Source organism: Mollisia scopiformis, assembly GCF_001500285.1.
Source record: "Mollisia scopiformis unplaced genomic scaffold LY89scaffold_21, whole genome shotgun sequence".
In the NCBI taxonomy this organism is placed as follows: Eukaryota; Fungi; Ascomycota; class Leotiomycetes; order Helotiales; family Mollisiaceae; genus Mollisia; species Mollisia scopiformis.
Genome location: NW_017263601.1, coordinates 749,639 through 776,391, shown reverse-complemented (window position 1 = coordinate 776,391; position 26,753 = coordinate 749,639). Strand labels below are relative to the sequence as shown.

General features: G+C 46.8%; 13 protein-coding genes across 13 annotated transcripts; 4 read left to right on the top strand and 9 right to left on the bottom strand.

The window, feature by feature from the left end:
• Positions 1-2,711: 2,711 nt before the first annotated feature.
• On the top strand, positions 2,712-3,691 carry LY89DRAFT_757051 (uncharacterized protein; the record flags this gene model as incomplete). Its single annotated transcript, XM_018221399.1, has 1 exon — positions 2,712-3,691. One exon carries the CDS (start codon positions 2,712-2,714, stop codon positions 3,429-3,431), a length of 720 nt encoding a protein of 239 aa, XP_018066886.1. The 3' UTR covers positions 3,432-3,691.
• A 414-nt stretch (positions 3,692-4,105) lies between these two features.
• LY89DRAFT_623713 (Gly-Xaa carboxypeptidase) lies at positions 4,106-6,361 on the top strand. Its single transcript, XM_018211029.1, has 7 exons — positions 4,106-4,704; positions 4,754-4,859; positions 4,905-5,192; positions 5,237-5,381; positions 5,433-5,687; positions 5,740-6,072; positions 6,126-6,361. The coding sequence occupies exons 1-7, from the start codon at positions 4,424-4,426 to the stop codon at positions 6,314-6,316; spliced, it is 1,599 nt and encodes a 532-aa protein (XP_018066885.1). The 5' UTR covers positions 4,106-4,423; the 3' UTR covers positions 6,317-6,361.
• Positions 6,362-6,405: 44 nt separating this feature from the next.
• On the bottom strand, positions 6,406-7,722 carry LY89DRAFT_688200 (uncharacterized protein). The gene has a single exon (XM_018215659.1). It carries the CDS (start codon positions 7,315-7,317, stop codon positions 6,628-6,630), a length of 690 nt encoding a protein of 229 aa, XP_018066884.1. The 5' UTR covers positions 7,318-7,722; the 3' UTR covers positions 6,406-6,627.
• Positions 7,723-9,352: 1,630 nt separating this feature from the next.
• Positions 9,353-10,787, bottom strand: LY89DRAFT_592955 (uncharacterized protein; the record flags this gene model as incomplete). Its single annotated transcript, XM_018209724.1, has 4 exons — positions 9,353-9,450; positions 9,501-9,734; positions 9,783-10,304; positions 10,358-10,787. The coding sequence occupies 4 exons, from the start codon at positions 10,785-10,787 to the stop codon at positions 9,353-9,355; spliced, it is 1,284 nt and encodes a 427-aa protein (XP_018066883.1).
• A 292-nt stretch (positions 10,788-11,079) lies between these two features.
• On the top strand, positions 11,080-12,358 carry LY89DRAFT_623706 (uncharacterized protein). Its single transcript, XM_018211028.1, has 4 exons — positions 11,080-11,250; positions 11,303-11,538; positions 11,588-12,000; positions 12,055-12,358. Exons 1-4 carry the CDS (start codon positions 11,238-11,240, stop codon positions 12,260-12,262), a joined length of 870 nt encoding a protein of 289 aa, XP_018066882.1. The 5' UTR covers positions 11,080-11,237; the 3' UTR covers positions 12,263-12,358.
• An 11-nt stretch (positions 12,359-12,369) lies between these two features.
• LY89DRAFT_209519 (uncharacterized protein) lies at positions 12,370-13,307 on the bottom strand. The gene has a single exon (XM_018205853.1). The coding sequence runs from the start codon at positions 13,173-13,175 to the stop codon at positions 12,477-12,479; it is 699 nt and encodes a 232-aa protein (XP_018066881.1). The 5' UTR covers positions 13,176-13,307; the 3' UTR covers positions 12,370-12,476.
• A 687-nt stretch (positions 13,308-13,994) lies between these two features.
• LY89DRAFT_593058 (uncharacterized protein) lies at positions 13,995-15,104 on the bottom strand (the record flags this gene model as incomplete). Its single annotated transcript, XM_018209728.1, has 1 exon — positions 13,995-15,104. A coding segment is annotated over one exon (1,110 nt), but the record flags the coding sequence as incomplete, so codon positions are not given.
• A 1,507-nt stretch (positions 15,105-16,611) lies between these two features.
• On the top strand, positions 16,612-17,748 carry LY89DRAFT_652999 (proline-specific peptidase; the record flags this gene model as incomplete). Its single annotated transcript, XM_018212228.1, has 2 exons — positions 16,612-17,445; positions 17,493-17,748. Exons 1-2 carry the CDS (start codon positions 16,784-16,786, stop codon positions 17,746-17,748), a joined length of 918 nt encoding a protein of 305 aa, XP_018066879.1. The 5' UTR covers positions 16,612-16,783.
• LY89DRAFT_209467 (uncharacterized protein) lies at positions 17,710-20,147 on the bottom strand. Its single transcript, XM_018205852.1, has 3 exons — positions 19,167-20,147; positions 19,033-19,108; positions 17,710-18,972 (listed from the first exon to the last, which is right to left on the bottom strand). Exons 1-3 carry the CDS (start codon positions 19,997-19,999, stop codon positions 17,971-17,973), a joined length of 1,911 nt encoding a protein of 636 aa, XP_018066878.1. The 5' UTR covers positions 20,000-20,147; the 3' UTR covers positions 17,710-17,970.
• Positions 20,148-21,794: 1,647 nt separating this feature from the next.
• Positions 21,795-22,621, bottom strand: LY89DRAFT_593268 (alpha/beta-hydrolase; the record flags this gene model as incomplete). The annotated part of the gene is made up of 2 exons (XM_018209741.1): positions 21,795-22,320; positions 22,407-22,621. 2 exons carry the CDS (start codon positions 22,619-22,621, stop codon positions 21,795-21,797), a joined length of 741 nt encoding a protein of 246 aa, XP_018066877.1.
• A 406-nt stretch (positions 22,622-23,027) lies between these two features.
• LY89DRAFT_738301 (uncharacterized protein) lies at positions 23,028-24,037 on the bottom strand (the record flags this gene model as incomplete). Its single annotated transcript, XM_018220356.1, has 2 exons — positions 23,028-23,579; positions 23,630-24,037. 2 exons carry the CDS (start codon positions 24,035-24,037, stop codon positions 23,028-23,030), a joined length of 960 nt encoding a protein of 319 aa, XP_018066876.1.
• A 456-nt stretch (positions 24,038-24,493) lies between these two features.
• Positions 24,494-25,802, bottom strand: LY89DRAFT_688195 (uncharacterized protein). The gene is made up of 3 exons (XM_018215658.1): positions 25,267-25,802; positions 24,869-25,216; positions 24,494-24,747 (listed from the first exon to the last, which is right to left on the bottom strand). Exons 1-3 carry the CDS (start codon positions 25,398-25,400, stop codon positions 24,681-24,683), a joined length of 549 nt encoding a protein of 182 aa, XP_018066875.1. The 5' UTR covers positions 25,401-25,802; the 3' UTR covers positions 24,494-24,680.
• A 256-nt stretch (positions 25,803-26,058) lies between these two features.
• LY89DRAFT_688194 (uncharacterized protein) lies at positions 26,059-26,737 on the bottom strand. The gene has a single exon (XM_018215657.1). The coding sequence runs from the start codon at positions 26,552-26,554 to the stop codon at positions 26,270-26,272; it is 285 nt and encodes a 94-aa protein (XP_018066874.1). The 5' UTR covers positions 26,555-26,737; the 3' UTR covers positions 26,059-26,269.
• Between the last annotated feature and the right edge of the window lie 16 nt (positions 26,738-26,753).

The window sequence follows — 26,753 nt, the reverse complement described above, 5'->3', positions numbered from 1 at the left end:
GGAGGGAGGCTTGTGCAGTGAGAGTTCTAGCTGCAGAGTTATTAGCGACGTAAAGAATTACCGGATTGGTGTGAGAGGAAATGAGGTGATCATCATTATTTCGAGTGAGATGATGGTGGTGGTTCTGGATCCACGACAGCAGAATGAATTTGTGGTCATTATGCACATCAGCAGCGAAATGAAGCAATTTTCGCGGAAAGATTGATGTTGGGGGATGCTTCCAAAGAGGGTTGCATGTTGCGAGATGCAGGTATCTGTCAATTTTGGGAAACTGGCCCGCGCTTCCGCTTTCAGAAGCCACAAAGGTTGACGGATCGTGATGGATATGCAGAGAGCATTTCATAAGTATGTAAAATTTCATTACTGGATCACAACAGGACAGATGCAAAGTAGTGCTTTCGCACTTCACTCAGGTGGCGAGCCTTAACTCCGATGTTCGATGCTTCACGAGGATGCAACGAGCTCAATCAACTGTGGTATCGACTCGCCAGAGAGTCAAGTCCTCTCAAGCTTCCTTGACAAGATATCTTCATCCCCTCCTTCACCCGCCTTCATCTTGCCACTCAAGCCACATCACGTGGTGGCGTCCAATTCTATAGACGTTTGATCACTTAATCACTTAAATCTTGTGAAAATTCCCAATACGTAGCAAATCGTACTCACTATGCTTTGTTATCCTCCGTTCATGTGCGCTTTTTGCTTTTAAGCCTCTAACGAAAGTTCCTCTACATCTTAAAGAACAGCGCCTTCCATTTTATCTTCATCTTCAATTATCGACATGAGTTAACCGCAGCAACGAGATGATTAACTCGACGACTTATTGACCAGATAAGTCATATGTTTAATTAGAAATAGAACTGTTTGAGAGATTCATGGCAACTTGCTTCATCCCGAGTGCTGAATTTTAACACCATCCCATCCTCAATCACTTCGCCTACACAGATATCAATCCCTTGTACTTCTCTCAAATCTATGTCTCGCAACGCTTGAAATCCTTTCGACTTGCTTCCCTGTACTATTGTTTCTTATAGTCATATTTGCCCTTATCCTGGCATGACCTCGAAGCATTGTGCATGTCGATTAGAAAGTTCCATTGAGACTTCAATCTGCACTTAGCCATTTAAGAGCTCAACTAACCTCTCCAGAATGTTGTTCTCGCCTCGAACCCTATCTTCGTCGTAAAACGTCTTGGAAGGATAGACTTAAGGGCAGCCACGAGCTCACAGGCTCTTCCTCTTCAAACTGCTATGAGCTCCTGTACGCTAAGGACAAGATCAAAAGAGATGATTTGTTGAATCGTCTGTTAGCAGCTAGTGTCCAACTCTTTCCTTAGCGTTTTGTGAACCGCGAGTGGCTCACAAGATTCAATATAAAACTCCGCTCTCGACCCGTCATCTGCTTTTCCTTTTCCACGTCTCCATATCATCAACTCTTCTACTCGCCCTGCGACATTGCGCTTCACCGTCGCAACACGAGCTATAGGTAAAGGTATGTTCTGTCCTCTATCCTACTAATACTGACCAGAGTCATCTTTTGGCTTCCAAAAGTTTGGGGTGGTGCAGGCGCGTAACCTCAATTCGCAGTTTTTCCTACTATTACTGGGTCATCCTTTGGCTTTCAAGATAGAAGATCAGGTGGAGCACAGGCGCATATTCACATTCGCAGTTTTTCCCACTATTACCAAGCCATCCTTTGACTTCCAAACAATGGGGTAGTGCAGGCGTGCGCAATCATAATTCGTAAGAGCAGCAGCTGAGGCTCTTTCTCTAAACCAATTTTCCTTTTCTGGACGTTGTCCCGTGTCACTAGTATTACACTACTTCTAGATGATGCAAACATTCTTTCGTTGCATATTCAACTTGGGGCTGGGATGCAAAGAAGGGGTGGGAAGTTTGGAAAGGAGGGATAGTATGAGAAGGAAGCAATAGTCATTAAACCAGGAAGAGCTTTCAAGGCTAAGATGAGGAAGGGTAAAAAGAGATGGCGTCGGATGAGTAGCAGATGAAAGCGTGGTCTAAGGTGGAAGCAAGGCTTACAGAGCAGGAACTGAGCATATATTTGTTGAGGACCAATGGGTCTCTACTATTTGCACAGCTTGTACAGTAGGTTGTGCGTACAGTCTCAGTATATTCCACTCATTGGGAGCTCTTCAATGGACTCATCTGTTATTCGCTGCACTTCCGTTCCAGTAATATAAAACAGTCTCTAGTGGCCTGAAGAATCGAGTGGAAAGTTCTACTGGGATAGCAACCGAAAGCTTTAGTCTGTAATTGCTAGTGATTAGTCATTGAGGGAGATAGATGTGCAGCCGTTGACTTTCAGAAATACATTCGAACCTTTCAATGCGTTTTATTAGAAGTTAAAAGTGTAAAAGCATCTTGGATGAATGGGCTAGAAGATTGGTCTTAGTGTGTGTCCTCTGATACTTCCTCTATCACAAAGACGACCTGTTCTGACATGCGAGGCATGGCAAAGTACCAATGCTGGATCATTCTTCAAAGAACGCGCAAACTTTATTTGCCAGCCAGATGCTTTTGTAAAATTTGACTTCCGTGAAATCCTTTTGTCTCCAAGCTCCCAAAATATCCGTTGTCGACCACAATCTTCCAGATTCGTTTTGGCTCCTAGAATACGCTCTTGAAATATCCATAATATAATCCCTGTACTATCCCTCCACCTTTCCACAGATTCGATCCCAAGACAACTCCGTCATGGCTATGCCGAACATGGCGTTCACGGTCACCGACTACCTCGATTACAAGCCCAACTTCATCAGCTCCTTCTACCAAAATGTTTACTCTCCAGGCTTTGTCGAAAGGCAAGCCATAACTGCGATCGAAGAATTCCTCTCGGTCCTCACTCCGCTGGTACCAGACAACGTTACGTTGCAACCTCCAGGAATCTCCATAGCGGGAAACGTCACCTTGCCTCTGGTTGTACAGACACCTCGGTTCAACGTTGGGTGCAACCTCTACCCAGCATATCGAAGGCTCATTATTGGGCTCAGCGACGTGATCAGATCGTGCCATTTCTGCTTCCGTAATGCTCATCCCAAAGAATTTGATCTTGCAACAGACTTCTTGAAAAAGGTCTGGGAGAATACACCTTCGGAGCAATTGATTGATACGGCTGAGACCAGCTGCTTTTATTCCATGCGACTGACGTCTAATTTGGCGGTAGAATCAAGGCCGTTGATGAGCGATCATCAAAGTCCGTGGTGTGTGCTCACTTCCGTGGGTGATTGGACAAATGGGCGGACTCTGATTCCTAGATTGTACACATTCCCGCGTTTGACCGTGTATGGGACGCCGGGAGATACGATCATTGTTTCTGATGGAGTGGAGGTTGGCAACGAGAGCCATACAGGAAACAGATTCCAGCTGGAGTTCTTCCTACCACCCAGTGTTTATGGAGGAGACGGAGAAGAATGAAACACTGGCGGTATTGGAAGGCCAATGTTATTGGCAACCGGAGGAGGATAGCCACAAGGAACAGCTTAAAGAAAGCAAGCGCAAGCCTATTCCTGCATAGGTCCAAGACTTTGTTGGTCAAAGGTAGAACAATAACCTTGAAAGCGATAGGGTGCAAGTTCCTGAAATCTTATCCCTGGATTTCATAAAGCAATGGATGGTGGATTTACGATAGAATATGTCAAGTTGGAACTCATACGTGAGCAGACAGATATCTGCACTATCATTCTCTCTGTCTCTGTGCTATTCTGCAAAATATATATGTAATCGAAGAAGCATGCAAACAGTACAATATGAACCATGAGTTGCCCAAGTCTCATCCTGAAAGCGCAAGCATTTGTGATACAGACGCGGGGTAAAATAGCGGGTAAACTGAGAGTCTTTTGGCACTTGCAGACAATCACTTGGGCTTACGAAAATACGGCCCGTCATATACATCGCATCATCCACAAATAATATCTTTATTGGGGTTGATGGGCATAAGAAGAGGTTGCATTAGGGGATAATTGATGCGGTGTCCTGAATCTGAGGTGAAGTTGAGAACGGAAGAGCGCTAAAATTTAGCGAGACACAAGCCCCTGAACGCTCTGAACGCCCTTTAGAGCCCTGGAACAAGACACTCCATCACCAACTTTGGACTTTCTTTGTTATCCTATCTTAAATTTGCTATCTACCCAATTACAATACACAATCGAGACTCCGTCAAATTGTCTGATGAGATCTGAGTGATGACCATCAACGATTTACTCGAAAAATAAGAATGATGCATTAGACTTTCGGCACAAAGGCAAAGGTAGGATTTCCTCGAGACACATTGTTCAACGACGACATCTCCTCTCAAGGAAAGGTCTGCAAGCACGGCTACAAGCTTTATTGACAACGAAAGACTACCTTCGCTGATTTATGGTTGATATAATATCTACCTGAAGCCTTCACTTCGTTCTCTTGTCAACATGGGCGGCATCTTGTCAAGCCTGCGGGCCACGTCCTCAAACGGCGACCTCATAGCAGAGCAGTCATTCTTCCACCCCACCAAACGACAAGACATCACGAAACGCAATGTCCTTGAGCGGTTTGAGAGTGCAGCATTCCGGGACCTCATTGCAGAACGATTATCGATCGCTGTCAAGATCCCAACAGTCACGTATGATGAGATGGGTCGTGTTGGAGAGGATCCACGATGGGATGTATTCTATGAGTTCTCGAAGTATTTGAAGAAAACTTTCCCCAAAGTGTGAGTAGAGAAAACGAGATTGAAAGAACTGCGTTGACTTGATCAATAGGTATGAGAACCTAGATATCACGACGATCAACCAGCATGCCTTTCTGTATACATGGAAAGGTTCGGATAATTCCCTAAAACCTTTAGTGTTCATGGCACATTCAGATGTCAGTCTTATTGTTACGTCATGGCACTTGTCTCATTATGCATAGGTCGTTCCAGCATCAGACTCTACTTCGGACAGATGGACTCATCCACCCTTTTCAGGCCACTATGATGGGAAGTTCATCTGGGGTCGAGGATCAGCAGACGACAAATGCAACGTCATCGCCAAACTCTCAGCGTTCGAAGCACTACTGGAAGTCGATTTCAAGCCTAGCAGAACCGTTATTCTGGCTCTGGGATTTGACGAAGAAGGTGGAGCGGAGGGCGGCTATGGTGCTCGATGTCTGGCAGATCGTTTGCTACAAGTCTATGGAGAGAATGGAGTTGAGATGATTGTACGTCTACATGCATGCTTACAGTGGGTTACTGACGAATCTAGCTCGATGAAGGGAATGTCGCCATCAGGAATCAGTGGGGTACTAGTTTCGCTACGCCTGGTTCTGCAGAAAAGGGCTACGTTGATATATCTGTGACCATCGACGTGGACGGCGGGCATTCTTCCACACCTCCAGATCATACAAGCAGTATGCAAGACTCTCTTTAATAGGAACTCGTCACATCTAATATAAGAACAGTCGGTTATCTCGCACAAGTGATCCAGAAAATTGAGGAAAATCAATTCCCTTCCCGCCTTACGAGCAAGAATCCCACTAAAGCCTTTCTTCAAACAGCAGCTCACCACGCCAAAACCATGGACAAGAACTTACGAGACGCTATTCTAGATCCCAAGTCCGTTGACAAGGTAATTGTGTACCTCAATAGTGACTTTCAGACGAGAGCCTTGGTCCGGACTTCAACGGCCGTGGACGTGATTGAAGGAGGAGTTAAATGTAAGCGCGACGGCAGTTTAAACCCATGAATTATGTTGATTAAGTATCCCAGCAAACGCATTACCCGAAACAGCAACAGTCCTCGTCAACCACCGCATAGCCGTCGAAGAATCCGTCCAAACGGTAAAAGACCACTACTCACTAATCCTAACCCCACTAGCCAAGAAATGGGGCCTCTCATCCCAGAACAACCCCGAGAACGAAAAGCAGTCCACAGACACACTAGCTTGGAAATCAGACAAAATGAAGATCTCGGTCACCCCACACAGCTCGCTAGAACCCTCGCCAGTTTCTGATATCAAGGACGAGAGATTCTCGTGGCTAGCTGGTACATTGAGAGGCGTGTTTGGTGAAGATGTCGTTGTTGCTCCTATACTCGGCGTCGGTAAGCTTTTTCGAACCACTGAGTCGAGGAGATGAAATGACTAACTGAGATAGGAAACACGGACACGAAGTTCTACTGGAAACTTACGCCTCAGATCTATAGGATTAATCCATATTCGGAGAAGTGGGATCCGAGGGAGTTGATGATCCATACAGTGGATGAACGGATGCCTATTGAGGGGATGCTGGAGTCGATCAAGTTTTATCATGAGTTTATTCGAGTTGTTGATGAGAGGAGGTTATGATTTTCCGCTTCGCAAATCTTAGGTACCATGTACACTACTTGCTCGTCCAATTCACCTGTGTCAGAAAAAAGGAGATGTATATGAATTGTACTGAAGTGATTCGTAGCATTATTCAACAGTGTTGAAGTCTAATCTCTTGATATTTGCTCAGTGCTGAAAGCCGTTATTCTTTGCAAGCTTTCCCAGACCGCTATTCATTAAACGAGAAATTGAATCGCCAAATGCCTGTGTATAATCCAAACTCCGTCCTCATTCGATCAGAAGTAAAGAAAACGAAACAGCAATGCCAAAGGACAATTAAACCCCGACGTTCACTGCTCCCTTCGCTTCGTAACGAGCAGCGCCATCAAGCTCAACATAACCATCTTCTCAAACTCCTCTCCACCCTCACTCCTAACCTGCAAACAGCTCCGTCCCTTCCACCCTCTATACGACGGATCCTTCTTCAGATACTGCGCAACCAGCAACTCCTCTTCATCATCATTCCGATCCGTCACCAGCTCCATATCATCCCAATTCCCATTCGTCGTCCCATGGCCCCCATTATCATGAAACTTCTCCCCCTTATGCCTCCAAATAAACGTCTCCCTCTCCGCACCCCCAAACGAGAACGCAAACTGGTGCCGCGACGACCATCCCTTGACTCGATCCAGCCTCTCCAGTATCACCGGGCCGTGGACATAATCGCCAATCTCAACCGTATAGTGACCCGAGAACGTCTTGAGATCCGCGTCGCCCAGTATCTCGCCCTTGGCGTCGGGTCCCCGATGCAGGATCACATCTCGTTTCTTCGGATTGTAGAGCGAGATCTCGCCTCGGTATTCTGAGTCGTCGGATGAGGACGAGATCTGGAAGTCGCCGAGCCCGGCTTTCGTTATCCGGTAGGATTTGAAGTAATTGCTGTCTTCGGGTCGAGTGATAGATTTCTTTAACTCGAGGGATTGGGATGAGGATGTGAGGGTCGTGACCGTGGTCTGCGGCGAAGCTTCCATGGTCGGCATTCTTGCTGTTTACTGTACTGTGCAGGTAGTAAGGTTACAAAAGTGGGGAACTGTCTGCGAGCGAGGTGATAATTATGGAAACAGTGCAAGGAATAATAACGAACGAGGGGGAAAGCCAAGAGCGGGACCTGGGACCTTTATCCCCTCTTCAACTGTAGCGGGGTACAATCACCGCCGAAAACCGAACAGCAGCTAAAGAAGAACAGAAATCCCATCCCGTGCGCAGAAAGAGATTGAAAACGTGCCTTGCGAGAAATTGTTGCAGCTGCGTCATACACTGTTGGTGGCCTCCAATTGCAACACGGTTCTGGGCCGCTGGTTACTGAGTACCCTTGAATCAGCCACTTTTTTGCTTTTCCGTGGACGCCACAGGGTTCGAGACTGGACAGCGAAATTCTTTTTGCGGGTGGTGACCTGGCGGCACCTCAGCGGGAGAGAAGAAGACGCTTCACTTTTTGGCAAGTGAATTGCACGAAAGGCTGCGCTGTCAATGCCGAGCTCATCTCGGGTTTATTTGTTGTAAACGTAATTTATGTCTCGGGAGGAGACTAGGGAGAGTCTGGCTTGTTGAAATTTTTGTTTTCACTTCTGTCTCGTGCTCGTGGAGATCAGGTGCGACAACCTTAATTACGAGAGAGAAACTAGATTTGCCTGATCGTGGCTCGATGTCGTAAGCAGTTCAATTGGTGGACAGGCTGTGAGATGAGGAGTACGGCTTCATCTTGGGGTATCGTTGCGTGCTGCCCCATTACCCAATCTGATTCATGAAGGCCAGAGTAACAGTTTGTCAATATGATGCTACTTGGATCGTGTCCTAGCTTTGAAGACGGAAGAGTTGCCGATTGTCGGACGTTGCCGAGGAGCGAACATCAGTCAATTTCTGCTAAATAGCTCGTCAAATTCCGAGTGCAAGACATTGGTGTTGATGGGAGAATAGAATCCGGCCTTATCATCTGAAGATCTCGGATAGAATTTGCTCTTGTGAAGAAATGTTCACTAGCATGTAGACTAAGAATGAAAAGTAGACATTTCGCACTCTTGACAGTCTGAACCAGGTTCAGACTTCAAATAGAGGACAACAGCGAAAGTGAGTCAAAGTCTGTCCTAGACAGTCACTCGTCTCGAGCCAAGTCCAAAAGTCTGGTCCCTTGTCCTTGACAGCGAAATGCAACAAACCTTCTCCACTATCCTAGACATCAAGCTCAGAATTATGACTTGGAATGTTCAAGTGTCCATTGCTAGACACAATCAAACACCAACTATGAAAGCAATGGACACTTGAACATTCCAACACCTTCCTCTCAGCAGAAGGCTGGTAAAGCAGATTTCCCACCCTTATTCGTCAGTCAAGCATTGTCGTGGCCATAACTTCAAAGCCTTCTCGATTCCGAACTCGTCATCGCAGCCCTCATCACATCGCATTGTTGCGCATCGCAAAATCAATTGTCCACCTGAGGACCTCCCTTTCTAAGCCCATCAATCCTACATCCAATCCTTTCCCCAATATACTAACCCCAAAGGACATACAACCCATCACTGTTGCAAATCGCAAAAACCACTATCCACATGAACGAACAACAAACTGTTCCACAAAACGACACTCGCTCCCAAAATTTCGGTCCCTACCTTTGATTCAACACGACAAACTCCTCATTGTTGCACGTCGCAAAAACGATTGTCCACCCGAAATCACAAAGAATTATCCACTTGGTGCTCCCATTCTACTTGAAAGCGTTGACGACGACGAAGGAAAGGTGATTGTGGATGTGGGGCTGTGGAACCCCTGTTTTAGCGGTGGAGACTGTGGGGGAGAGTCCGAGGTGGTCTGTGAGTACCATTTTTTGGAGAGTGTAAAGAGATGGAAATAGAATCGGACGGTTTGAAAGGAATCGAATGGTTTGAGCTGTTGGGGATTGATTACGTGTGCGCTTGCACATGCAGGAAGTAATCAGAGAAAGACGGAAAGTGTGAGTGAAAACGAGGTCGAGTCTTTGAAAATGAAATTCGACGCTAAAAACTGGTTTCATTTTCATACTCAAGCTCCTATCAATGCTCTTCCATAATCGCCCCTGTTCGGAAGTCGGTTCGTCGTGTGGATATGGCATCTCGCTGGAGTTGTGTTGGTCAAGAAAACTGTTCCTGTCAGCTACATTATCTTCACGTGTACGGGACTTTGAACTTACTTCCGCAATGGAAATCCAATTCCATGAATCCTACCGGACTATGTATTCGGTAGTAGTACGGATCCTCGTCACCAAATTCTCCAATCCAGGCAAAATATGTTTCTGGGAGATGTTTCTTGAAAAGTGCTAATCGGTGCTGCAGAACTGATTCGGGATAGTATTCGTTGAAGGCGAGGAAGAGGTTGATGATTGACTCTTGCTTATCTGCGGGGAATTCGGAGACTGGGCAGCCCTCTACAAACTAGATCAGCAATATGTCAAAAATGGAAGCGGAGAACCTACCGAATGGCACAATCCTATTGTCCTGTCTCGCACCAGCTAGATGCCTTTCATCAAAAGGATTCCATCTATCAGCTGGCAGACTATTTCCGTCCATGCCCTTGCTCAGAGTAGCTTTTTCCTGCAATTCTTTTGGCAGTCCTTGCATCAGCTTCAAGCTCTCCAATTCCTCAGTCCTGAACAATCTCAGCCCAGCGTGTGGTCCCTCGTCAATTCGATCTGGCTCAGCACCCATAAAGGTTGGTCCAATGACCATTCTCTTTCCCAAGAACACGACATTGAGACACAAGTGATGTCCAAAGAATGTATAGCCCCACGGCGAGTTAAGAGATGGTGTGCCAAAGAGCCGGAAGTTGTAGGAATGTTCGTTTAGAATCTTCTTGCCGTTCACGAGATGGCCTAGGAAGTCGTTTGTGAGGCAACAACCAAGAATCTTTTCGTAACCTTGTTTCGAGGAGGAAGCTTTGAGGATTGCGTGGATTGCGGTTTGGATTTCCGAGGAGCATTCGTCGAGGCGGAGTCCACCTGTGGTGCAGTCAGTACCTCATCTGCGAGTATGGGCATTGCACATGGCATACCTGGGTTCATGTAGAGTTCAGGATTTGACCATAATCTGAACTCATCATCTGTCACATCCCCACAATGAACAGCTTTCTTTTGCTCCTCACTCAGAATCTTCATCAATGCTTCCGTTTTCGCAATTGCCTCCTCAGTTGGGGCTCCCTCATCCTCAGCATATTCATATAGCCCCTCTCTGACCTTTCCATCTGAAGTGAAGCCCTTATATGGTCTCTCCAGATTCTTCTTCTCCAGACGATTGATCAGCCAAGCTGGAGCTTCAATCTGCCTGCGCGACTCGCACCAACTCAATGCATCGTGATCTACTATTCCCGCAATTCGAGGATGTGTCGGCGCAGGAATGATATCGCGAAAGGGCACTGCAGCGTCGGAGCGAGGCTTAGTGGGGTCGTTGGTCTGAAGGTATCCGGAATTGACTGGAGCTGCCATGTTTGCTATTGTGTCAGCAGATTCCAAAAGAGAGTAAGTATCACGTTGGATGCAGAAGTAGAAAGACTGGAGATGAAATAAGGAGATCTGTATTGTTTCTAGAATACATTGTGGTGTGAGCTTGCTCGAGGAGAGTGGACGCGTGGAGACATTTGGGGATCGGATGTGCTTTTCGGGACGAATCTGAGTGTGAAATGGCTGTTCCGATGTGGGGAAGCTGGATCACGTGCAGTGCGGGGTCCAATCTGCCCCGCCGGCAAAGGTCGATTTTCCACTCAGACATTGGGTCAGAGCCGTAATGTATTGCCGCTATGTCGAGAACGCTTGGTAAAGGACGGTCAACGAAGGTGGGAGAGGCAAAGTTTCGTTTTGATTGAACCTCGTCTCCTTCCCTTGTTCCTATTCTCATACGATCTTATTAAATCCTGATCTCATATTTGCATTTTCATCATGTCTTTCAGTCGTAAGTCTCACGAGAACATTTATACATGATTGTGGGGACTTACATCATCTAGGTCTGGTGAGATTCATCCCCAAATCCGGAACAGAAGCGTGCATCGGTCAACCCACCGACTCAGAATTAGATGTTGGAGCAGCTATTCGAGCGGGAAAAGATGTCGAGGTCGAGGTATTCAGCGGCTCGTCAGCTTTGAGCCCTGGAAGTTTGACGGGCAAGAAAGAAGTGATTGGAAAGCTTCTTTCTCCTCTAGCTGAGTCGGAAGTGGGAACCATTCGATGTATCGGACTGAACGTAAGTCTTCCTTTGTAGTAGATCAGAAACTTCAAGCTGAATATCCCAGTATGTGCAACATGCACGCGAAGCCAAAATGGCCATTCCCGAAATTCCCGTGGTATTCATGAAGCCATCGACATCTCTAGCAGATCCATACCCAGCACCAACAATCATCCCAAAATCCCAGCTCAGCACTGATTCTTGTGATTATGAATCAGAGCTGGTCATCGTCATTGGCAAGAAATGCAAAGATATTTCAGAAGCTCAGGCTCTGGACTATGTTCTTGGCTACACTGCATCGAACGATGTAAGCAGTCGAGCAGCTCAATTTGCTCAGAGCCAGTGGAGTTACAGCAAAGGATTCGATGGCGCTTGCCCAATAGGTCCCGTGCTTGTATCTAGAGATCTGGTTCCAGATCCCGCAAAGTTGAAATTGAGAGGGTTGAAGAATGGAAAGGTGATGCAAAATTGTGGCCTTGAGTAATATTTATCCTGTCATATCCACATGCCTGATAATTCGCTAACACGCGGCAGCGACCTCATCTTCTCTGTACCGAAAATCGTGTCTTTCCTTTCTCAAGGAACCACTTTGAATCCAGGTACCATCATTCTGACAGGAACGCCAGCAGGTGTTGGATTCAGCTTTGATCCAAAGGAGTACTTGAGAGATGGGGACGAGTTCGCGGTTGAGATTCTGCCTTATATCGGAACTCTCGTCACGAATTTCGAGGCCGAAAAATAGATATTGCACGTAGCATTGATAAAATGTTCCAAATCACTCCCTCTACCCCGCCTCTTCTGCAGTACGTAGTCCCAGCTCAACCAGTCAACTTTCAACCTATCTCTTAAAACACAACTTTATTTGCAATCTGTGCCCGCGCACCTAACCTTCCGGAACCTCGCGTCTGTCTCGTAAATTTCTGCTTTTGTAGACTACCTACCTTGATGAGGTACGTTCAGGTACACGACCCTTCCTGGTTTAGCGCACCTTCCTCGCTTACATACCCGCTGCTCTTGACTTCTCTTCTACAAAGAAATTTTTTTTCCCTTCTCTCCGCTCCATTCGTATCAACCCAAAATCCATCCATCAAACTCAAGGAGTCATCTGCACATGTATCCCGCTCGATATTTACCCTAGTCCTCTTCGAGATTATTCCAGCTTGATTTCGCCAAACGCCAATACTCCCATGTCCTGTTTGACACCCATCGTCGGCCGATTCATGCAAGTGCCTCCGTTTTGTACCTACCTCGGCCTCTGTAGTAGCCCCTATACTGATGGTCTTTTCCTTCCTGTATTTCAAGACCTCTTCATTCAAAACAGCATTGGCGTGATCGAACACAATTTTACCGTTGATTTTGGAATCTGTATACGGAAGTGTCTGTACAATACCTTGCACAAAGACTTCAGGATAAAACTTAAAGTCACTTGGTACTTGGTTTGAGACATTCGTTGGATCGATGCCTGCCGCCAGAAAAGCCTCCAGGATGGAAAACAGGCTTTCCAGAAACTTTTGTATCGTGTCGGCTTCAAGGGGGTAGTCTACCCAGCTGCGAGGAGTTATTGGCCAGCATACACCCTTTGAAAACTTGGGCAGATTGTAGGGTATGCAGAATCTAGAAGGAGCCTCAACCAACTTCAAGAGAGTTCGAGCCATCTTGGCAGTTGGGTATGGAAGCTTGGGCCATTCGAGATGTGTAGCACTGCAGAGCGAATGCAAAAGAGCTTCGGCAATTTGGCTTCTCTCTGTTCTATATTTTTGGGACAGTATTTCTCGAACGTATCCGGATAGACAAAACAGTGTTGCCTATTCCAAAAAGAATTTGTCCTTGAAGGCTGTTCCCGCTATCCGACCAGTGCCCAACCAGAATGACTTCCAACTGAAAAACCTCTTGAGAAAGTGTCTCTGGAGGGCACGAGCGCCAGTATGGTTGTCAGCATAATGGGCGTATATCATGACATCGTGCGCAAGGTCCATGGTAGAATGCATATGGACAGGGGCTCCACGCTTGGTATACCCCGTAGCGGTTATGAGGCCATTACGGGAACCTTCGCTACGACCACTCTCACACCGGTCTTGGATCTGAAGTAAGATTATAGAGGCCCTCATCATTGCGAAATCTGCAGAAAACTCTATGGGGTCAGCCCACGAAAGGATGTTCGCCCATTGAGACTTCTGTTGTAAGAAGTCCCGAGCTGTCCGATGCATGTAGATCACTCGGTCTCCAACCGAGATACCAGCACTCTTATGGAATGTTGCGACTTCTAGGAGGCCTGCACAACGTGCTGCTAGGTGTATTTGAGTATCCTTACATGCGTTAACTAGAGCAGCGTTTGACATTGGCTGTGAGCTGTGTGAGTCACTTTCGTCTTGCAAGGCAAGATACAGGCTCTCAACACGCAGCTCGCTGGCTCCACTTTGGTTCTCAGCCCTTTTGCTCTTGGGGTCCAGCTTTTGAAAGGGATCAGATCCTAACTGAATAGATCTTCTCATTATCTGGAAAGCTCTCGATGCCCATTCGAGATATATAGGCTCGATCTGCAATAGCATCGCGGTGTATAAGGGATACAAGTCCCTTGGAAATGACCTTAGGCGCTGCCAAAGTTGTGCCATTGAATCCCGGTTTGCCACACCGGTGAGTAGTAGTCGGACCACTACTTGCACCCAGAGAAATACACCTTCCGCCTTTTCGACGATCTCTTCTATAATTGCTGCAGCATCTTCAGGCCCGTTGACCTCGAGCTTTAGGAAGCCTGGATCTCGATGAAATTTTTCATCGACATATATTTTTATATCATCAAATGTCATATCTTGTAGTCTCAGCGTTGCGCAACCCTCAAAACTGTTTTGGAACTCCACCCAAGGTCGACTCGAGACGCAGAATTTAGCATTATTTGGATTCAAGCGAGAGAGTTCTCGCAGGAAATAACACAGCTCCATAGTATTGCCACCAAACTCGTCCAGGCCATCAATAAAGAAACAAAGCCTCATCGGAATTTCTTTCTGGCAGACCAATCGGCGAAACGCATCGGTGAGCTGCGGAAGAGTCCAAGGATCAGCAGCAATTTCCTCGCCCAGGTCCAAAGATCCCGAGTATTGCTTAGCCCATCGGTTTGGGAGACAAATGGGGATGAGACCTCGATGTTTTCCAAGAATTTGGAAAAGCAGCGAACGAAGGAGACCTTGATGACTCTTTTGGATTTCAGTGCCACTATTCCAAAAGAAGAATGTTGCGACCGCAATCGGGACTTGTGGTTGCAATCTTGATTGAGACTGGCCCCATTGCTGCAAAAACGTCTTCGTACGTGGATCGTCGAATATATGCTTCATCAGCGTTGATTTTCCAGAGCCTGCTTTCCCGTTGATCCAGTAAACACCACCTTCACTCCGTAGCCACTTAGTAAAGTCGCTCCATGGTAAATCTTTTGTTGTCTTGCTTGCATAGATCCAATCGAAAGTCTTCGGATGAGGCTGTAGCACATCCTCATAGCGATATGTCATGGCGGGGTATATCAGATGCTCAAGTATCTTTTTGTCGACCGAGAGACGCAGTTCTTCTTCTTCCGTGTCTTCTACATCAAGCATTTCGATCCTAGCCGTTATATCGCTCAGTTCAACAGTATTCGAATGAGCATTTCGCAACTCGATGATCATCTGACGTGTCGTGTGATGCTCGTCTTGATTCAAAGCCTGAAGTCGGCAAAGCAAGTTCGAGATTGGGTTTATGATTTGCTGCGGGAAATCGCGATGAGTTTCCAATACAGACGCGACGATCTGTTTTGTCTGGATATCAAGAGCATCAAATCGAGTGGACGAACGTACAGCCTCGGCGTCGAGCTTTCGACTAGAATTGTTAGAATGACTACAAAGATATAGGACTTCCAGGAGTCTATAGTACCTCAAAGAGAAGATGAGTCGGGAGTTTAGCGACTCCTTGAACGCGGAGAGTCGCTGAAGCAGGGACTTAATCTCCTCCTTCGACCACGCGGCTCTGAACGCAGCACGAATGCTTTGCTGCATACGTTTCATTTTCCCGTCTCCGTCCTTGAGTTCGATCTGCAACTTTTCGAGTCTTTTGAGCAACTGCTCGGCAAGTTGGAGGGCCTCGTCGCATATCTGATGGAACGCAGCCTCCTCACCTTGGTCCTCTTCAGAGAATGGCCTTTCGGCTGCTCCCAAAGCTGTACCTGAGCTTTCTCGTAACTTGGAAACGACATTCTTGAGATCGCTAATAATGAGTATTAGTTCCTCGTGCGGCTTGATCCTCCCAGAGCCCGATCTGTAAAGCTGGAAAGTCTCTTGAAACAGCTTCGATCCAAAGTCAACGAGTTGTATGACCGTTCCAGCGACGGACAGTGCTGATAATGGATCCATAATGGTGTAAAATCAGATACGCTCACACATGTCCAATCTTCAGGCCAATCGCAGTATTCAAGGTATAGATGGAGCGTAAGGCTGTGAGCTTGTGATTAATTGTCGACCCCAGCCACGACAGAGAGGATATGTATACTCCTGGACCAACGCTTATGCAGATTTCGAATGAGACATATGAGTGAAATCGGAAATTTTAAAATGAAAAATCGAAACGCATCGATTGAGGGAGGTGAAATTAATTCACTAGTTGAGAGATCTTGGGTGCGTGGCGCAGTCCTGCAAGGCTCTTGCCTCGCACCCAATGATCCCCTTCAGGCTTTCAGATTGGCAGATTTGCCCAACTCCCGTAACGGCTGCCAATGACACGTCTGTAGATGTGTGAGGTAAAGAGGGAGTGAGGGAAGCCGGTGGTTATGAGTATCTAGGTAGGTAGGGGTTCGGACCTCATGTCACGAGTCTCGGGGCATGGTTGAGGAGCAGAAAGTTGTCAAGCTTTAAACAGTCTCCTATTGTGAGCAAAGTCTATGCTAGGAACTATCAGAAGTATAGTTTTCAAATTTTCTTCAAGCCAATGTGTGCATATCACGTAGAACAGCCCCCACCATCGGATTAAGAAATAAGCGGTCAGCAGAAGACTTGGAATGTTTCGATTATGCTTAATCGCAGATCTTAAATTTTTCACTTAACATGCTTTGATCATATCCGCAGCTCCGAATCTGTCGCAATTTAAATCGAAGGATTTTTCCTGAAACCCTATTTATTAAGCAGAGCCAAGCAAGTAGCAGCCCCGCTGAACTACAGCTGACAGTTCTCGCCCACAACATCGATATTCGGTTGAATAAAGATCTTTCACCTCATCAGTCCGGAGAATTGCTAAGTACAATTAGAAGATGACTGAGGGTATCGCCGATTTTGCTGTTCCGGGGCTATCTGTACCCTGCAAGACGTGGTACAAAGTATTCGGCGACTTGAAAACATCAACACAGACACCGCTGATAGTACTCCACGGCGGCCCCGGAGCGTGTCATGACTACCTCCTTCCATTAACAGACCTCGCACCCTTCATTCCTCTCATCTTCTATGACCAAATCGGAAATGGTCGATCAACTCACCTACCCGAAAAAGTCGGCGATGAAGCTTTCTGGACAGTAGACTTATTTCAAAACGAGCTCGACAATCTAGTTTCTCACCTAGGACTGAGGGACCGTCCTATCGATGTATTTGGACACTCTTGGGGCGGAATGCTCACCGCTGTCTGGGCAGCAACTCCGTCGCGTGCCGCGAATCTCAGACGGCTGGTGATATCGAGCAGTCTTGCAAGTATGGACGTATGGCGAATTGGTATCACGGCTTTGACGGAAAAACTCCCCGAAGATGTCCAGGAAGTACTTCGTCGGGCTAAGGAAACCAAGGACTTTAAAAGTCCGGAGTATGAGGCCGCCGTGGAGGTGTTCTACAAACGACATCTAAGTCTCGCAAGACCTTGGCCTTCGGAAGAGGTCCAGGCTGCACTGGGATGGTTTGCGGAGGATTCGACTACTTATAGTACCATGTGAGTCGGCTCTGCTACGTTGTGTCTTTGACTGATGGTTGGAGTAGGTACGGAGCGAGCGAGCTTGAGATTTCTGGTTCCCTTCGTGACTGGAGCTCGATACCGGTATTGGGTAAGATCAAAGCACCGACTCTGTTGCTGAATGGAACGGAAGATGAAGCGCAGGACGTGGCAATGCAACCATTCTTCGATCATATCAAGAAGGTGAAGTGGATCACGCTGGAGAATGCTGCACACTTCGCGCATGTCGATCAAAGGGAAAGGTTTATGAAACATTTGAAAGACTTTTTGGTGGAATCATGAATTCAAGGGGCTTGTTAATGAGATTGAGTGGAGTTGTCTCCCTAACTTGCTAGGCCTCAGTACGCGTCTGTTGAAGAGGGGTAGCAAGCGTGGATGCTGGCGGCTGATCATGATAAATCGCACCTCGCACTCTTTACCGATCGAGAAATGTATCATCAAGTGTGTAGGTATATTTAAGTTTTAACGCTGACTTTAATCCAAAGTAATTTTTCCTACCAGCTCCTAGTCTTCAATTTGCGTCGCCATCAACGACCCCTTTGACCATCGTGCACTCGGGCTGAGTGGCCCAGACACAGATGCAGATGGAGAAACGGGACCAGATACAGAACCGCTTCTGCTGCTAGTTCTGTGTCTTCTCTTTAGCTTCTCCTTCGCATTCTCCATTATTTCTCGCTGGCGAGCTTCCTCTTGTTCCTCCTCATATTTGCCTCGAATCACCAAAGCAGACGATTCAGGGAGTCCAATTCCAGGGTGTATGATAGTCTCTGTCACAATATAGTCCTGTTGAGATGTTGAAAAACTGCCAGGGATATGAGGGACAGACTCAGCTGCAACAGATGGGGTTTGAACAATGATCCGAGGAAAGAGAGTGAAGACGCGGGGACGTGTAGACGACTTGATGACCATGTCAGTGGAGGCCTCTTCCGAGGATGGAAGAGGATCGAACTGGGCAGAACGCCATGTATCCCGATCAGCAATGTTGAGTGCAATGTAAGCCTCAACCTTCAATTTGTCTTTCTGTGCAACATTCCACACTTCGACAGCAGATTGGGCAAGCCGAAGCAATTTCTCTTGTATTTCGACTTTTTGTGCTGGATCCACCAATGGCGTCAGTTTCCCGATAATTTCCTGGACAGCTTGGCTGGCTCGAGATGAGAACTGAGAGACTTGGTGCGATGTTGCTGGTGATGTTGGGCTGAGGGGCAACTCTTGATCCGCAGACTGCAGGCTGCGCATGGTCAGGACTTTCCAAACCATTGCTGCACGTCCATTCTTCCCGCCAAGTTCGTTTTTAGCAAGTCTCGTATAGATTGTATTGAGCCAGTTGGCTAAATTCGTATCTGGAGAAGTTTCGTCGGAAGAGAATGGTTGCCAGATGTTATCATATAGGGCTCGAGACATGATCCGCTGGACATGGGCAATCCGTAATTCTGCGGAAGTGTCTTCTTCAAAGATTGGGACTGATCTAAAGCAATCATCGATGGATTTGAGATCTTTATGAATCTTCTCGAAATCCTACATCTAGTCAGTTGTGTGCAGTGCGAAAGAGGGAATGTTGCATACATCATGAGGCAAAAGTCTGAAGTATTCAGAAGATATCGTCTCGATGTTGCTAGCTATATCTGCAAACTTTCTTTTGCTGTTTATGAAATCAGAACTCTCCTTGATGGAAAATCGGAAATGTGTCAAATGCTTACTAGAAATCTGCATCTTGTCTAGTCAAATCAAACTCGTTCTGAATTTCCTTCAACGTCGCTTCCAGCTCCTCCTTTTGCTGCTTGTATAAAATCTTGGCCGCCCTATTGTCGTCAAGATCTGCTTGTACTGTCCTCAATTTCTTTTGTTCTTGCGCAAGGTTGTCGGACTGCTTTTTCTTCTCTGCCTCCAGATTGGATAGTTTTTTCTTCCTCTCGTCCTCTCGTGAGGTCATCTTTGCTTCCAACTGCTGCGTACGGCTTGCCAACTCCTTTTCCATCTCCAGATCCAAAGTAGCCTTCAGAGCTACAAGGCTCTTGTCAGCTTTTTCGGCCTTCGCAACTTGCTTTTCCTTCTCTGCCTTCAACTTATCCCTATCTTGTTGAAGCTCCTCTCGAATCTTACCAAGTCTCTGTTCTTCCTCTCTACTCTCGGATTTCAATTCAGCGATCTCTCTTTTCTGTCGACGGATCTTCTCATTTTTGTACTCGCACTCGGTTCGGAGAGTGTCCCGTTCCCGGTGGACTTTTGGGATCTGTTGGATGCGGTCGGCATGCTTGATGTAGAGTTCATTGAGTCTCTCCAGATTTTTCTGCACTACTGCGATGGATTGAGTTGTCTCGAAGACAGTTTTGGTGTATGGCTGAAGCGTGAATTCTGGCTCATCCGCGGTGGAAACTTGCCCAGAATCATGATATTGCGACCTGCTGGCATTCTCTCTTCCGTTGACTTCTCCTATATCATTGCTCTCTTGCGCCTGACAGCCATTGTCACTTTCGTTGGCCCCTTCCGGAACCCCTTCGTCGCGATTACCTCGTTTACCTTTCTTGCCCATCGTATGAGATATCCTCTACCAGTGCGAATACTTTTTCAGCCAGGCTTTTCATGACAATCCGAGTTCATAATCATGCCTCTTACCGGTGATGTTTCTCGGACGTTCCTCTCACTACCACTGTGCCTCCGCCAGTCGAGAGACTTCGGGAAACGCCTCTTTATCGAATCGAGTCTCGACGTCTGGAAAGACTCTTCAAAGTCCCTTTCTTCCGGAGCCTTGTGGTTTTGCAGGCGAACCAACATAAATGAGTCCAGTTGCAGACAAACAAATGAGGAGATCAAAAATATTGACTGAGGATGAGGTTAAGGTGCACTGTAGAAATAAGTTGTGAACAATGCATGGTACGAAGCACATCTCGAGGAGGCCCTCAATCGCTTTGTTTCTCGAATCTTCTTCGTCACAATGGAATCCTCGATCCGATGCGCGCTGCTCTGCACCGATGTCTGAAACGGCGGTCACTGCAGCAGCCAGCCGGTTCTAGCCAGCGGCATATGTACTCTCATTCGCTACTGGCCATCACATATGTCGTGTTCCGCTCACTAGAGGTCCATTGCATAGAACTCGAGGAATTGCTCGTCCCAAATGGTTGAGTTTAACATCCAACATGATATGGCAACCTGCACTTCGTCGCATGAGATACGTGGGGGCGGCAAACAAGACTTTGTTGCCGTACACCCACTCAGGAAACGAAGAGCCTCAGTGGGTAGCCTCTTCCTGCAGGGTGGCATGATTCAGAAGATGCGGGGTCATTGATGCAAAAAGTCGTACCGAGAGCCTTGTTCTCTTCATTGGATACGCATCCAACAAAGACGCTTCGATGCTCAGCAGCGCCGGCTAGCGGCGCAAGGCACCAGAGCCATGGATATATTTCCAAAAGCCATCTGCATAATTTGCAGCAGGAGATAAAGATCTTCGCTGTACCTTTATTGGCTCAGCTTCAGTAGCTTGATATGCAACGAGAGAGGAATGTTTGTGCCAGCTAGGTGTTGTGCATTACTAGTGGTGGAAGACATTGTCCGAGAAGCAAAAACCCGCTCGATGAAAGAGTTTCAAGCCTTCCTTCCTGAAGTTCTGACGTACATGTCGATAAGGAACTGCACGTGCCTGCCTGCCGTTGCTGAGCTTTGTTGGGAGCAGTTCTCCTCCTGTGTCTATGTACCTATTCGAAATGCCAATGCCGATGATTCATGTCTTTACCATTGTTCTTTCTTCTCCTTTTCTCAGACTAGAGTGTGCAGTGTACTTACTGACTATAAGAAGACTATTCCCCAGAATGTCTTCTGCTCCTTCCTCTTTTCTCTATTCAGGGGGGAAACTGCGGATATGAGTGCGCGCCTGCACCTCACCCCAAGTTTTTGAAATCAAAAGAATGGCTCTGGTACTATACTGCTTCCGGTTGATGTCCGAAACTTCCTTTCATTGAGTTCTCGGCTTTTGCTGAATCTTGAAGAAGACTGATATCGTTTAGTTGGTAGTTGGATTTGTGGAGGGTGGGTCGAAGATCATTCGGGTTGTTGCCTGGTGTACATGGACCTTGTGTTGAGGAATTGGATTCTGGTGTAGATTAGTTTTGAATGTATATTACAACTTAATTTGGCCAATACTACGTCGCGTTTTCTCAAATTCGTCAAGTGGAGTCATGATCTGCAGGTCCGAAGTGAATGCCTGTTTCCCTCGAATGTAGGAGAAATTTTTGTGTCAAGACATATATTTCAACACAATATCGAAGCACGATCAAGAAGAGAAACTTAGATGAGGTACTGCATTTATCAACTTTAGATCCTTCAATGAATGATCAATTCTCATGCAGCCATAAGCGGAACCAAGCAACCATACTACCCTTGGCTCTCTTCACTGCACTGTACTCAGCAATTTTACTCTCATCTCCTTTAGTCGCGAACCCATGCTCAATCCCAGGAAAGTACTGATAGTCGTAAGGCACCCCCAACGTAGGAATAATCGAGTTGGCAAGCTCCTTGAGCCCTGGTGTAAACTGCGGGTCAATTTCTGGAGCAATGATCTGAACTGGCACCTTGACATTCTCGATCTCGCTCTTCTCTAGTAACGAAGGATGTGCAGTCGATATGCAATTCACTAGGTTTGCATGCTCTTTTGCACCGAGACGGAAGACGGCCCAGCCTCCGAAGCAGAAACCAGCTGCTCCTACTCGCTTGTATTGCGAGCGGAGAGCTTGCGCGCATGCGAGAATCTCCTGCTCTCTGACTGACTTTGAGTTGCGAGCCATGAAACCTGGGAAATCCAAGGTGTGCCATTGAGAAGGATCGTCTAAGATCTCGGGCGGAAGCACTTCCCCTCCAAAGCTAGAAGCGTTTCAGTAAGACTCTCACTGATTCCTACGCCACGACTCAAACATTGAAGAGTACTTCAAGGGCGAGGGAGGACTTACAAATCGGGTACATAGACCGTAGCATCAACTTCTTTTGCATATGCATCTGCCAGAATTCTTATGTTTCGAAAGGTCCAGCCATACGCGTCATGAATGAAGAGAATTGTAACGTCTTTGTTGGAACCGGTGCGATAAGATTTATTCTTGGAGAGGGTTGTCTCTCGCCCGGAGGGGGTACCTTGCCAAAGAGAACCTCGAACGCAACACTCAGACATGATAGATAAATATTACGATTGAAAATTGCAACCGAACGATCGATTCAAGCAGAGGTTGGAAGATAGAATGGGCTATGACACTTTATGGGTAAGTAGATATGCTAAGCAAATACCCCACCTCATCGTTCCAGTTATGATTGACACTAGATCTGATATATTCCAAGAATCAAGGTGCTTGTGGATTTCAAAGCATCATGTTGCGAGTTAGAGAAGTTTGGTGGAGCCCAACTTGCATCCACATTCCACGCTAACCTTATCTCGTATTTGCATCGCTCTCATTTGCCAACTTTACACTTTGAACCCAAACGCCAATTGAACCAAGAGGCTTGTTACCGGCAGCTTGCCAGGCAGGAAATTCTACCTCTTCAATCGTACATATTATTACATAATATCTCATTGACATGCTCTAAATATTAAATACAAGTAGAAGGGACAATGCGGTCAACATCCCCAGGGAAAAGTCTACCCTAAACCCCTTTCTGGAACCCGATTTCGTCGTTGTCCCGCTTGCAACTGATGCCGAACTTGTCGAACTTGTCGTGCTCCCCGAAGTCGTCTTAGGAATAGACGTCCCGGACGAGGTGTAGGTAGCATCGACCTTTGTCGTTTGGTACACAAGGCCCATTTCAGTCGTCGAGGAAGTAACGGTGACCCAACTCGTGGAGCCTGCAGAAGTGACCGTGACTGCTCTTGCAATTGTATTCTTGAGTCCAATACGGCGTCCAAGGTGAAGGGCTGACACGGTCGTCACATAGTTGATGTCTGAAACTGTCGAGGTTGTTGTGTGGTGAACTGTGATCCATTCGGTAGTGGTGAGAATCACGACGCTTTGCTGGATTGTTGTCGTGGTCTCTGAAGAAGTGATAGATGATGATGATAATGACGAGGCTGAAGAGCTTGGGGCTGACGATGAAGAGGCCGCTGCTGATGATGCCGATGAGGATTCCGACGATGTTGTCTTGTGGAAGTGTTAGAACCGTCACATAATACCACGGATCAAAAACTTACGTCCAAATTGCAATTGCACCCGTTGTAAGCTCCCGCTGTACACTTCCCTGAACCGGTGGTAGGATCTAGGACACCCTCACAACCTCCTGCACTACACAATCCATTGACCGTTCCGCAAATATTGGAGCAGAAGCAGCCATTGTATTTTCCTGCAGTACATTTTCCATAGCCGCCGGGATTATTAATACCAGCACAGGACCCAAGATTGCAGGCGCCGTTCGTGGTACCACAGACGTTGGTACATGGACATCCGGTGTATGTACCATTTGTACATTGACCAACACCTCCAGGATTATTTACACCAGCGCATCCGTTTGAGCTGCAGGCCCCATTTGTTGACCCGCATTGACTCTGACAGGCAACGCTCTGAAGCAGCGCGATGAATACACAAAACGTAAAGAAAAGCATTTCGAGAGCGGCGAAATAGAAATGACGAAAATCGAAATTAGAGAAATAGTAATTCTAGAGAAACTTTTTCTTGATGTTCATCCAAAGTATATCATCCTTCGCCAAGCATTTGACCAAGTCCCTGCATCAGCAGCTGAAAATTTAAGATTGCACTGCTTATGCGCCACAAAGTTACATCTGAAGATCGCCCCAATCAATTGGCCCAATTCAGGCGCCTAAATCTCGTTGGACGGACCGTAACGTGAAACACATTATTAGGCGACGTTGAGTGAAGCTTGGGGGCGTAATGAGGTCTAGTTCATTTGAGGCGAGGTTTACTCGAGAACAAGGCGCAAAATTGCAATCTTAACGCTGTGCCGCAAGAAGTAAGCAAGCTAACAGCGGAAGGTTTTTGGTGGTGGGATTTTGATAGGTTTATCAAAATAGCAGGACTGGAATAGAATCTTCAGTAGTGATTAAGTTTGCATCCGGGTATCGAAAGAAACGCCCGCCTCTAGTGCCCATAACGCCTGAAAATATGCAACTGTACAAAGTTCGCATCTCTGGAGCGGATACTCCGCCGTTTTTGATCATCTTTGAGCAATGTTCCGAACTGATCAACATTCCTCAGGAATCAGAAACTCTTCCACTCTCCTCCTACATCTCACCTCTCCTCCACACCCTTTGACCTCCACCAACACCTCTTCCAGCATCTCCCTTGGCAACCAATCGTAAGCACACTCCCCATCCTGATCCCTGGTCAAGTCCCCATTCTGCATCTTCCTCACAAACCCATCCACCAAGAAATTCCGCATCTTGCTCCCCCTCTCCGTCTGCTCAAACACCTCCCAGAAAGTCTCTCGAATGATGTATCCCGAGAACGATTTATCGAAGATCATAGCCATGATTTGGTTCTGTAGTTTTGATACGAGGAAGTGGTCTGCGAGGAGCCAGAGGGAGATCAGGACGTTGATATCTGGGTGCGATAATTGGTGAGGTTGTGAAATGGTTTGTGTGTAGAGCCATGAGATGAAGATGTTGAATGTTGACGGCGAAATATTGGCAATTGTGAGGTGGTCGGACGTAGAGAAGTGAGAAGCGAAAAATGGTGAGTAGTGAGTTATGAAGTTTTTATGTACGGGAATGTTGGTTGTCTCTGCTGGACTTTGGAGCTCGATTGTGACAATCGTTTGGTCGCCACTTGGAAATCATTAGCATTGAGATGGATACCTGAAGATAGAGAAACTTACAGGAATGATGGTGCTGGTTTCGATTTCGTGGGAATGTGCACGAGTCGAATGCGGGGGCTTCTAGGACTCTTGATGGGTTTCGTGTCGTCTGAGAGCTCGCTGCTCGCTGTACGCTTCCGGGTCATGACTGCCATTGTGTATGTTTGAGCTAACGACAAGCGGAGTTTCGATCATGAATTGAAGAAAGTATAAATGTGGACAGTATTCGAGACCTCGTTGGACTTTACGGCGGAGCGAATGTAGAAGAAGCGTCGACCAAAGATATCAATTGCTCAACTACTACTTTATCAGACTCAGACATGTCAACGGGAGTCTTATATGAAAGCTTCTCCGATTAGTAGTCTCATCTCAGATCACGCAGTCTGACAATTTCTGTTGAGGCTGATGAGCTACCGGTGACCGAGCATTTAGCACTTGCGTGAGCACTTCGAGTCGGTCACTTCAGCCACGTGTGTGGGGAAGTTCCGGAAAGAACGATAAATAACCTTAATCAGAAACCTGGAAAAAGAGTGTATTTTTGGGTGACTTTCTTCGAATGGTACCTGAGCAGCTTATTTTCGTACGTGAATTGGCAGCACCATTGGTTGACGCCAGACACAGCCATCTCTGAAAACCCGCCGAAGAATTTAGCGAGTCAACGGACGGCAATGCGTCGCGAACATAAATCCCCAAACCGTCTCTTTTCATCTTAGAGCTTTGTCGGAGTGGGTTATACAAGTGGTTACTGACGGACTGAGCTCCGAGTACAATCATTTTGCACGTCTAGGGAGGTTTGGAAGAGATCTCGATCTGATATGATTGTTCTCGCTTAGCCCCTGAGAATGCGCCGAGAGGGCATACCCATAGTTTGCAGCATGAGATTTTGGGACAAGAAAAGTCTTTCGAGGTATCTAAAACACCTGCTGTCAGGGTCGCCGGGAAGCCCATTCCTTTCACACCAAGCCTAAGTATATTCCCAATAGTTCTCTCATCTCCTCAGTCCAAACCGCCCTTGTTAACCTCCTCAAGCCACAGTACAACTCTGGCTCGTAACACAACTATTCACACTCTCATTACTAACGGCAGCCACACATCCACTCCCAACCAGCAGATCGGCCGAGCCAGCTTTCTTCGATTTGTCCTCGCCTGTGAGACCAATAGTGGAGTTGACCGTCGCTTTGGCGATTGATTGCGCGGCTTTGTTACCGAAGACTACTGTGCAGGTGCAGGCTTGCGTTTTTGGTGGTGGAAGTGCGGATGTCGTTTGGGTGAGGAGAATGAGGAGGAGGAGGAGATGAGGAGCTTGCATGGTGGTTGACTTCATCGAGAATGAGAGGATTTAAGTGTGAGTTTTGCTTCCGATGTGGTAGTTTGGAAGGACAAATTAAGATGAGAGTCGGTGGGGAAGGAAAGTGGTATATATGAAATCCATCGATAGAAGAAAAGCTTACTACACGAGAGACTTACATCGCAAGCAAGAAGAATTGGAAGCATTGTTGCGATGGCGT

Excerpts from the sequence above, each read along its gene's own strand:
- LY89DRAFT_209519 (XM_018205853.1), bottom strand. The coding sequence starts at position 13,175 with ATGGCTCGAACTCTCTTGAAGTTGGTTGAGGCTCCTTCTAGATTCTGC.
- LY89DRAFT_688200 (XM_018215659.1), bottom strand. The coding sequence starts at position 7,317 with ATGCCGACCATGGAAGCTTCGCCGCAGACCACGGTCACGACCCTCACA.
- LY89DRAFT_688194 (XM_018215657.1), bottom strand. The coding sequence starts at position 26,554 with ATGCAAGCTCCTCATCTCCTCCTCCTCCTCATTCTCCTCACCCAAACG.
- LY89DRAFT_209467 (XM_018205852.1), bottom strand. The coding sequence starts at position 19,999 with ATGGGCAAGAAAGGTAAACGAGGTAATCGCGACGAAGGGGTTCCGGAA. Across the intron at positions 19,109-19,166 it reads AGACAAGATGCAGATTTCTA|CAAAAGAAAGTTTGCAGATA; the intron begins GTAAGCATTTGA and ends TTTCATAAACAG. Across the intron at positions 18,973-19,032 it reads TCAGACTTTTGCCTCATGAT|ATTCATAAAGATCTCAAATC; the intron begins GTATGCAACATT and ends GATTTCGAGAAG.
- LY89DRAFT_623706 (XM_018211028.1), top strand. Across the intron at positions 11,539-11,587 it reads TTCGATGTATCGGACTGAAC|TATGTGCAACATGCACGCGA; the intron begins GTAAGTCTTCCT and ends TGAATATCCCAG. Across the intron at positions 12,001-12,054 it reads ATGCAAAATTGTGGCCTTGA|CGACCTCATCTTCTCTGTAC; the intron begins GTAATATTTATC and ends AACACGCGGCAG.
- LY89DRAFT_688195 (XM_018215658.1), bottom strand. The coding sequence starts at position 25,400 with ATGGCAGTCATGACCCGGAAGCGTACAGCGAGCAGCGAGCTCTCAGAC. Across the intron at positions 25,217-25,266 it reads AAACCAGCACCATCATTCCT|TGGCGACCAAACGATTGTCA; the intron begins GTAAGTTTCTCT and ends ATGATTTCCAAG. Across the intron at positions 24,748-24,868 it reads TACATCATTCGAGAGACTTT|GATTGGTTGCCAAGGGAGAT; the intron begins CTGGGAGGTGTT and ends GAGTGTGCTTAC.
- LY89DRAFT_623713 (XM_018211029.1), top strand. The coding sequence starts at position 4,424 with ATGGGCGGCATCTTGTCAAGCCTGCGGGCCACGTCCTCAAACGGCGAC. Across the intron at positions 5,193-5,236 it reads AGAATGGAGTTGAGATGATT|CTCGATGAAGGGAATGTCGC; the intron begins GTACGTCTACAT and ends TGACGAATCTAG. Across the intron at positions 5,382-5,432 it reads ACCTCCAGATCATACAAGCA|TCGGTTATCTCGCACAAGTG; the intron begins GTATGCAAGACT and ends ATATAAGAACAG.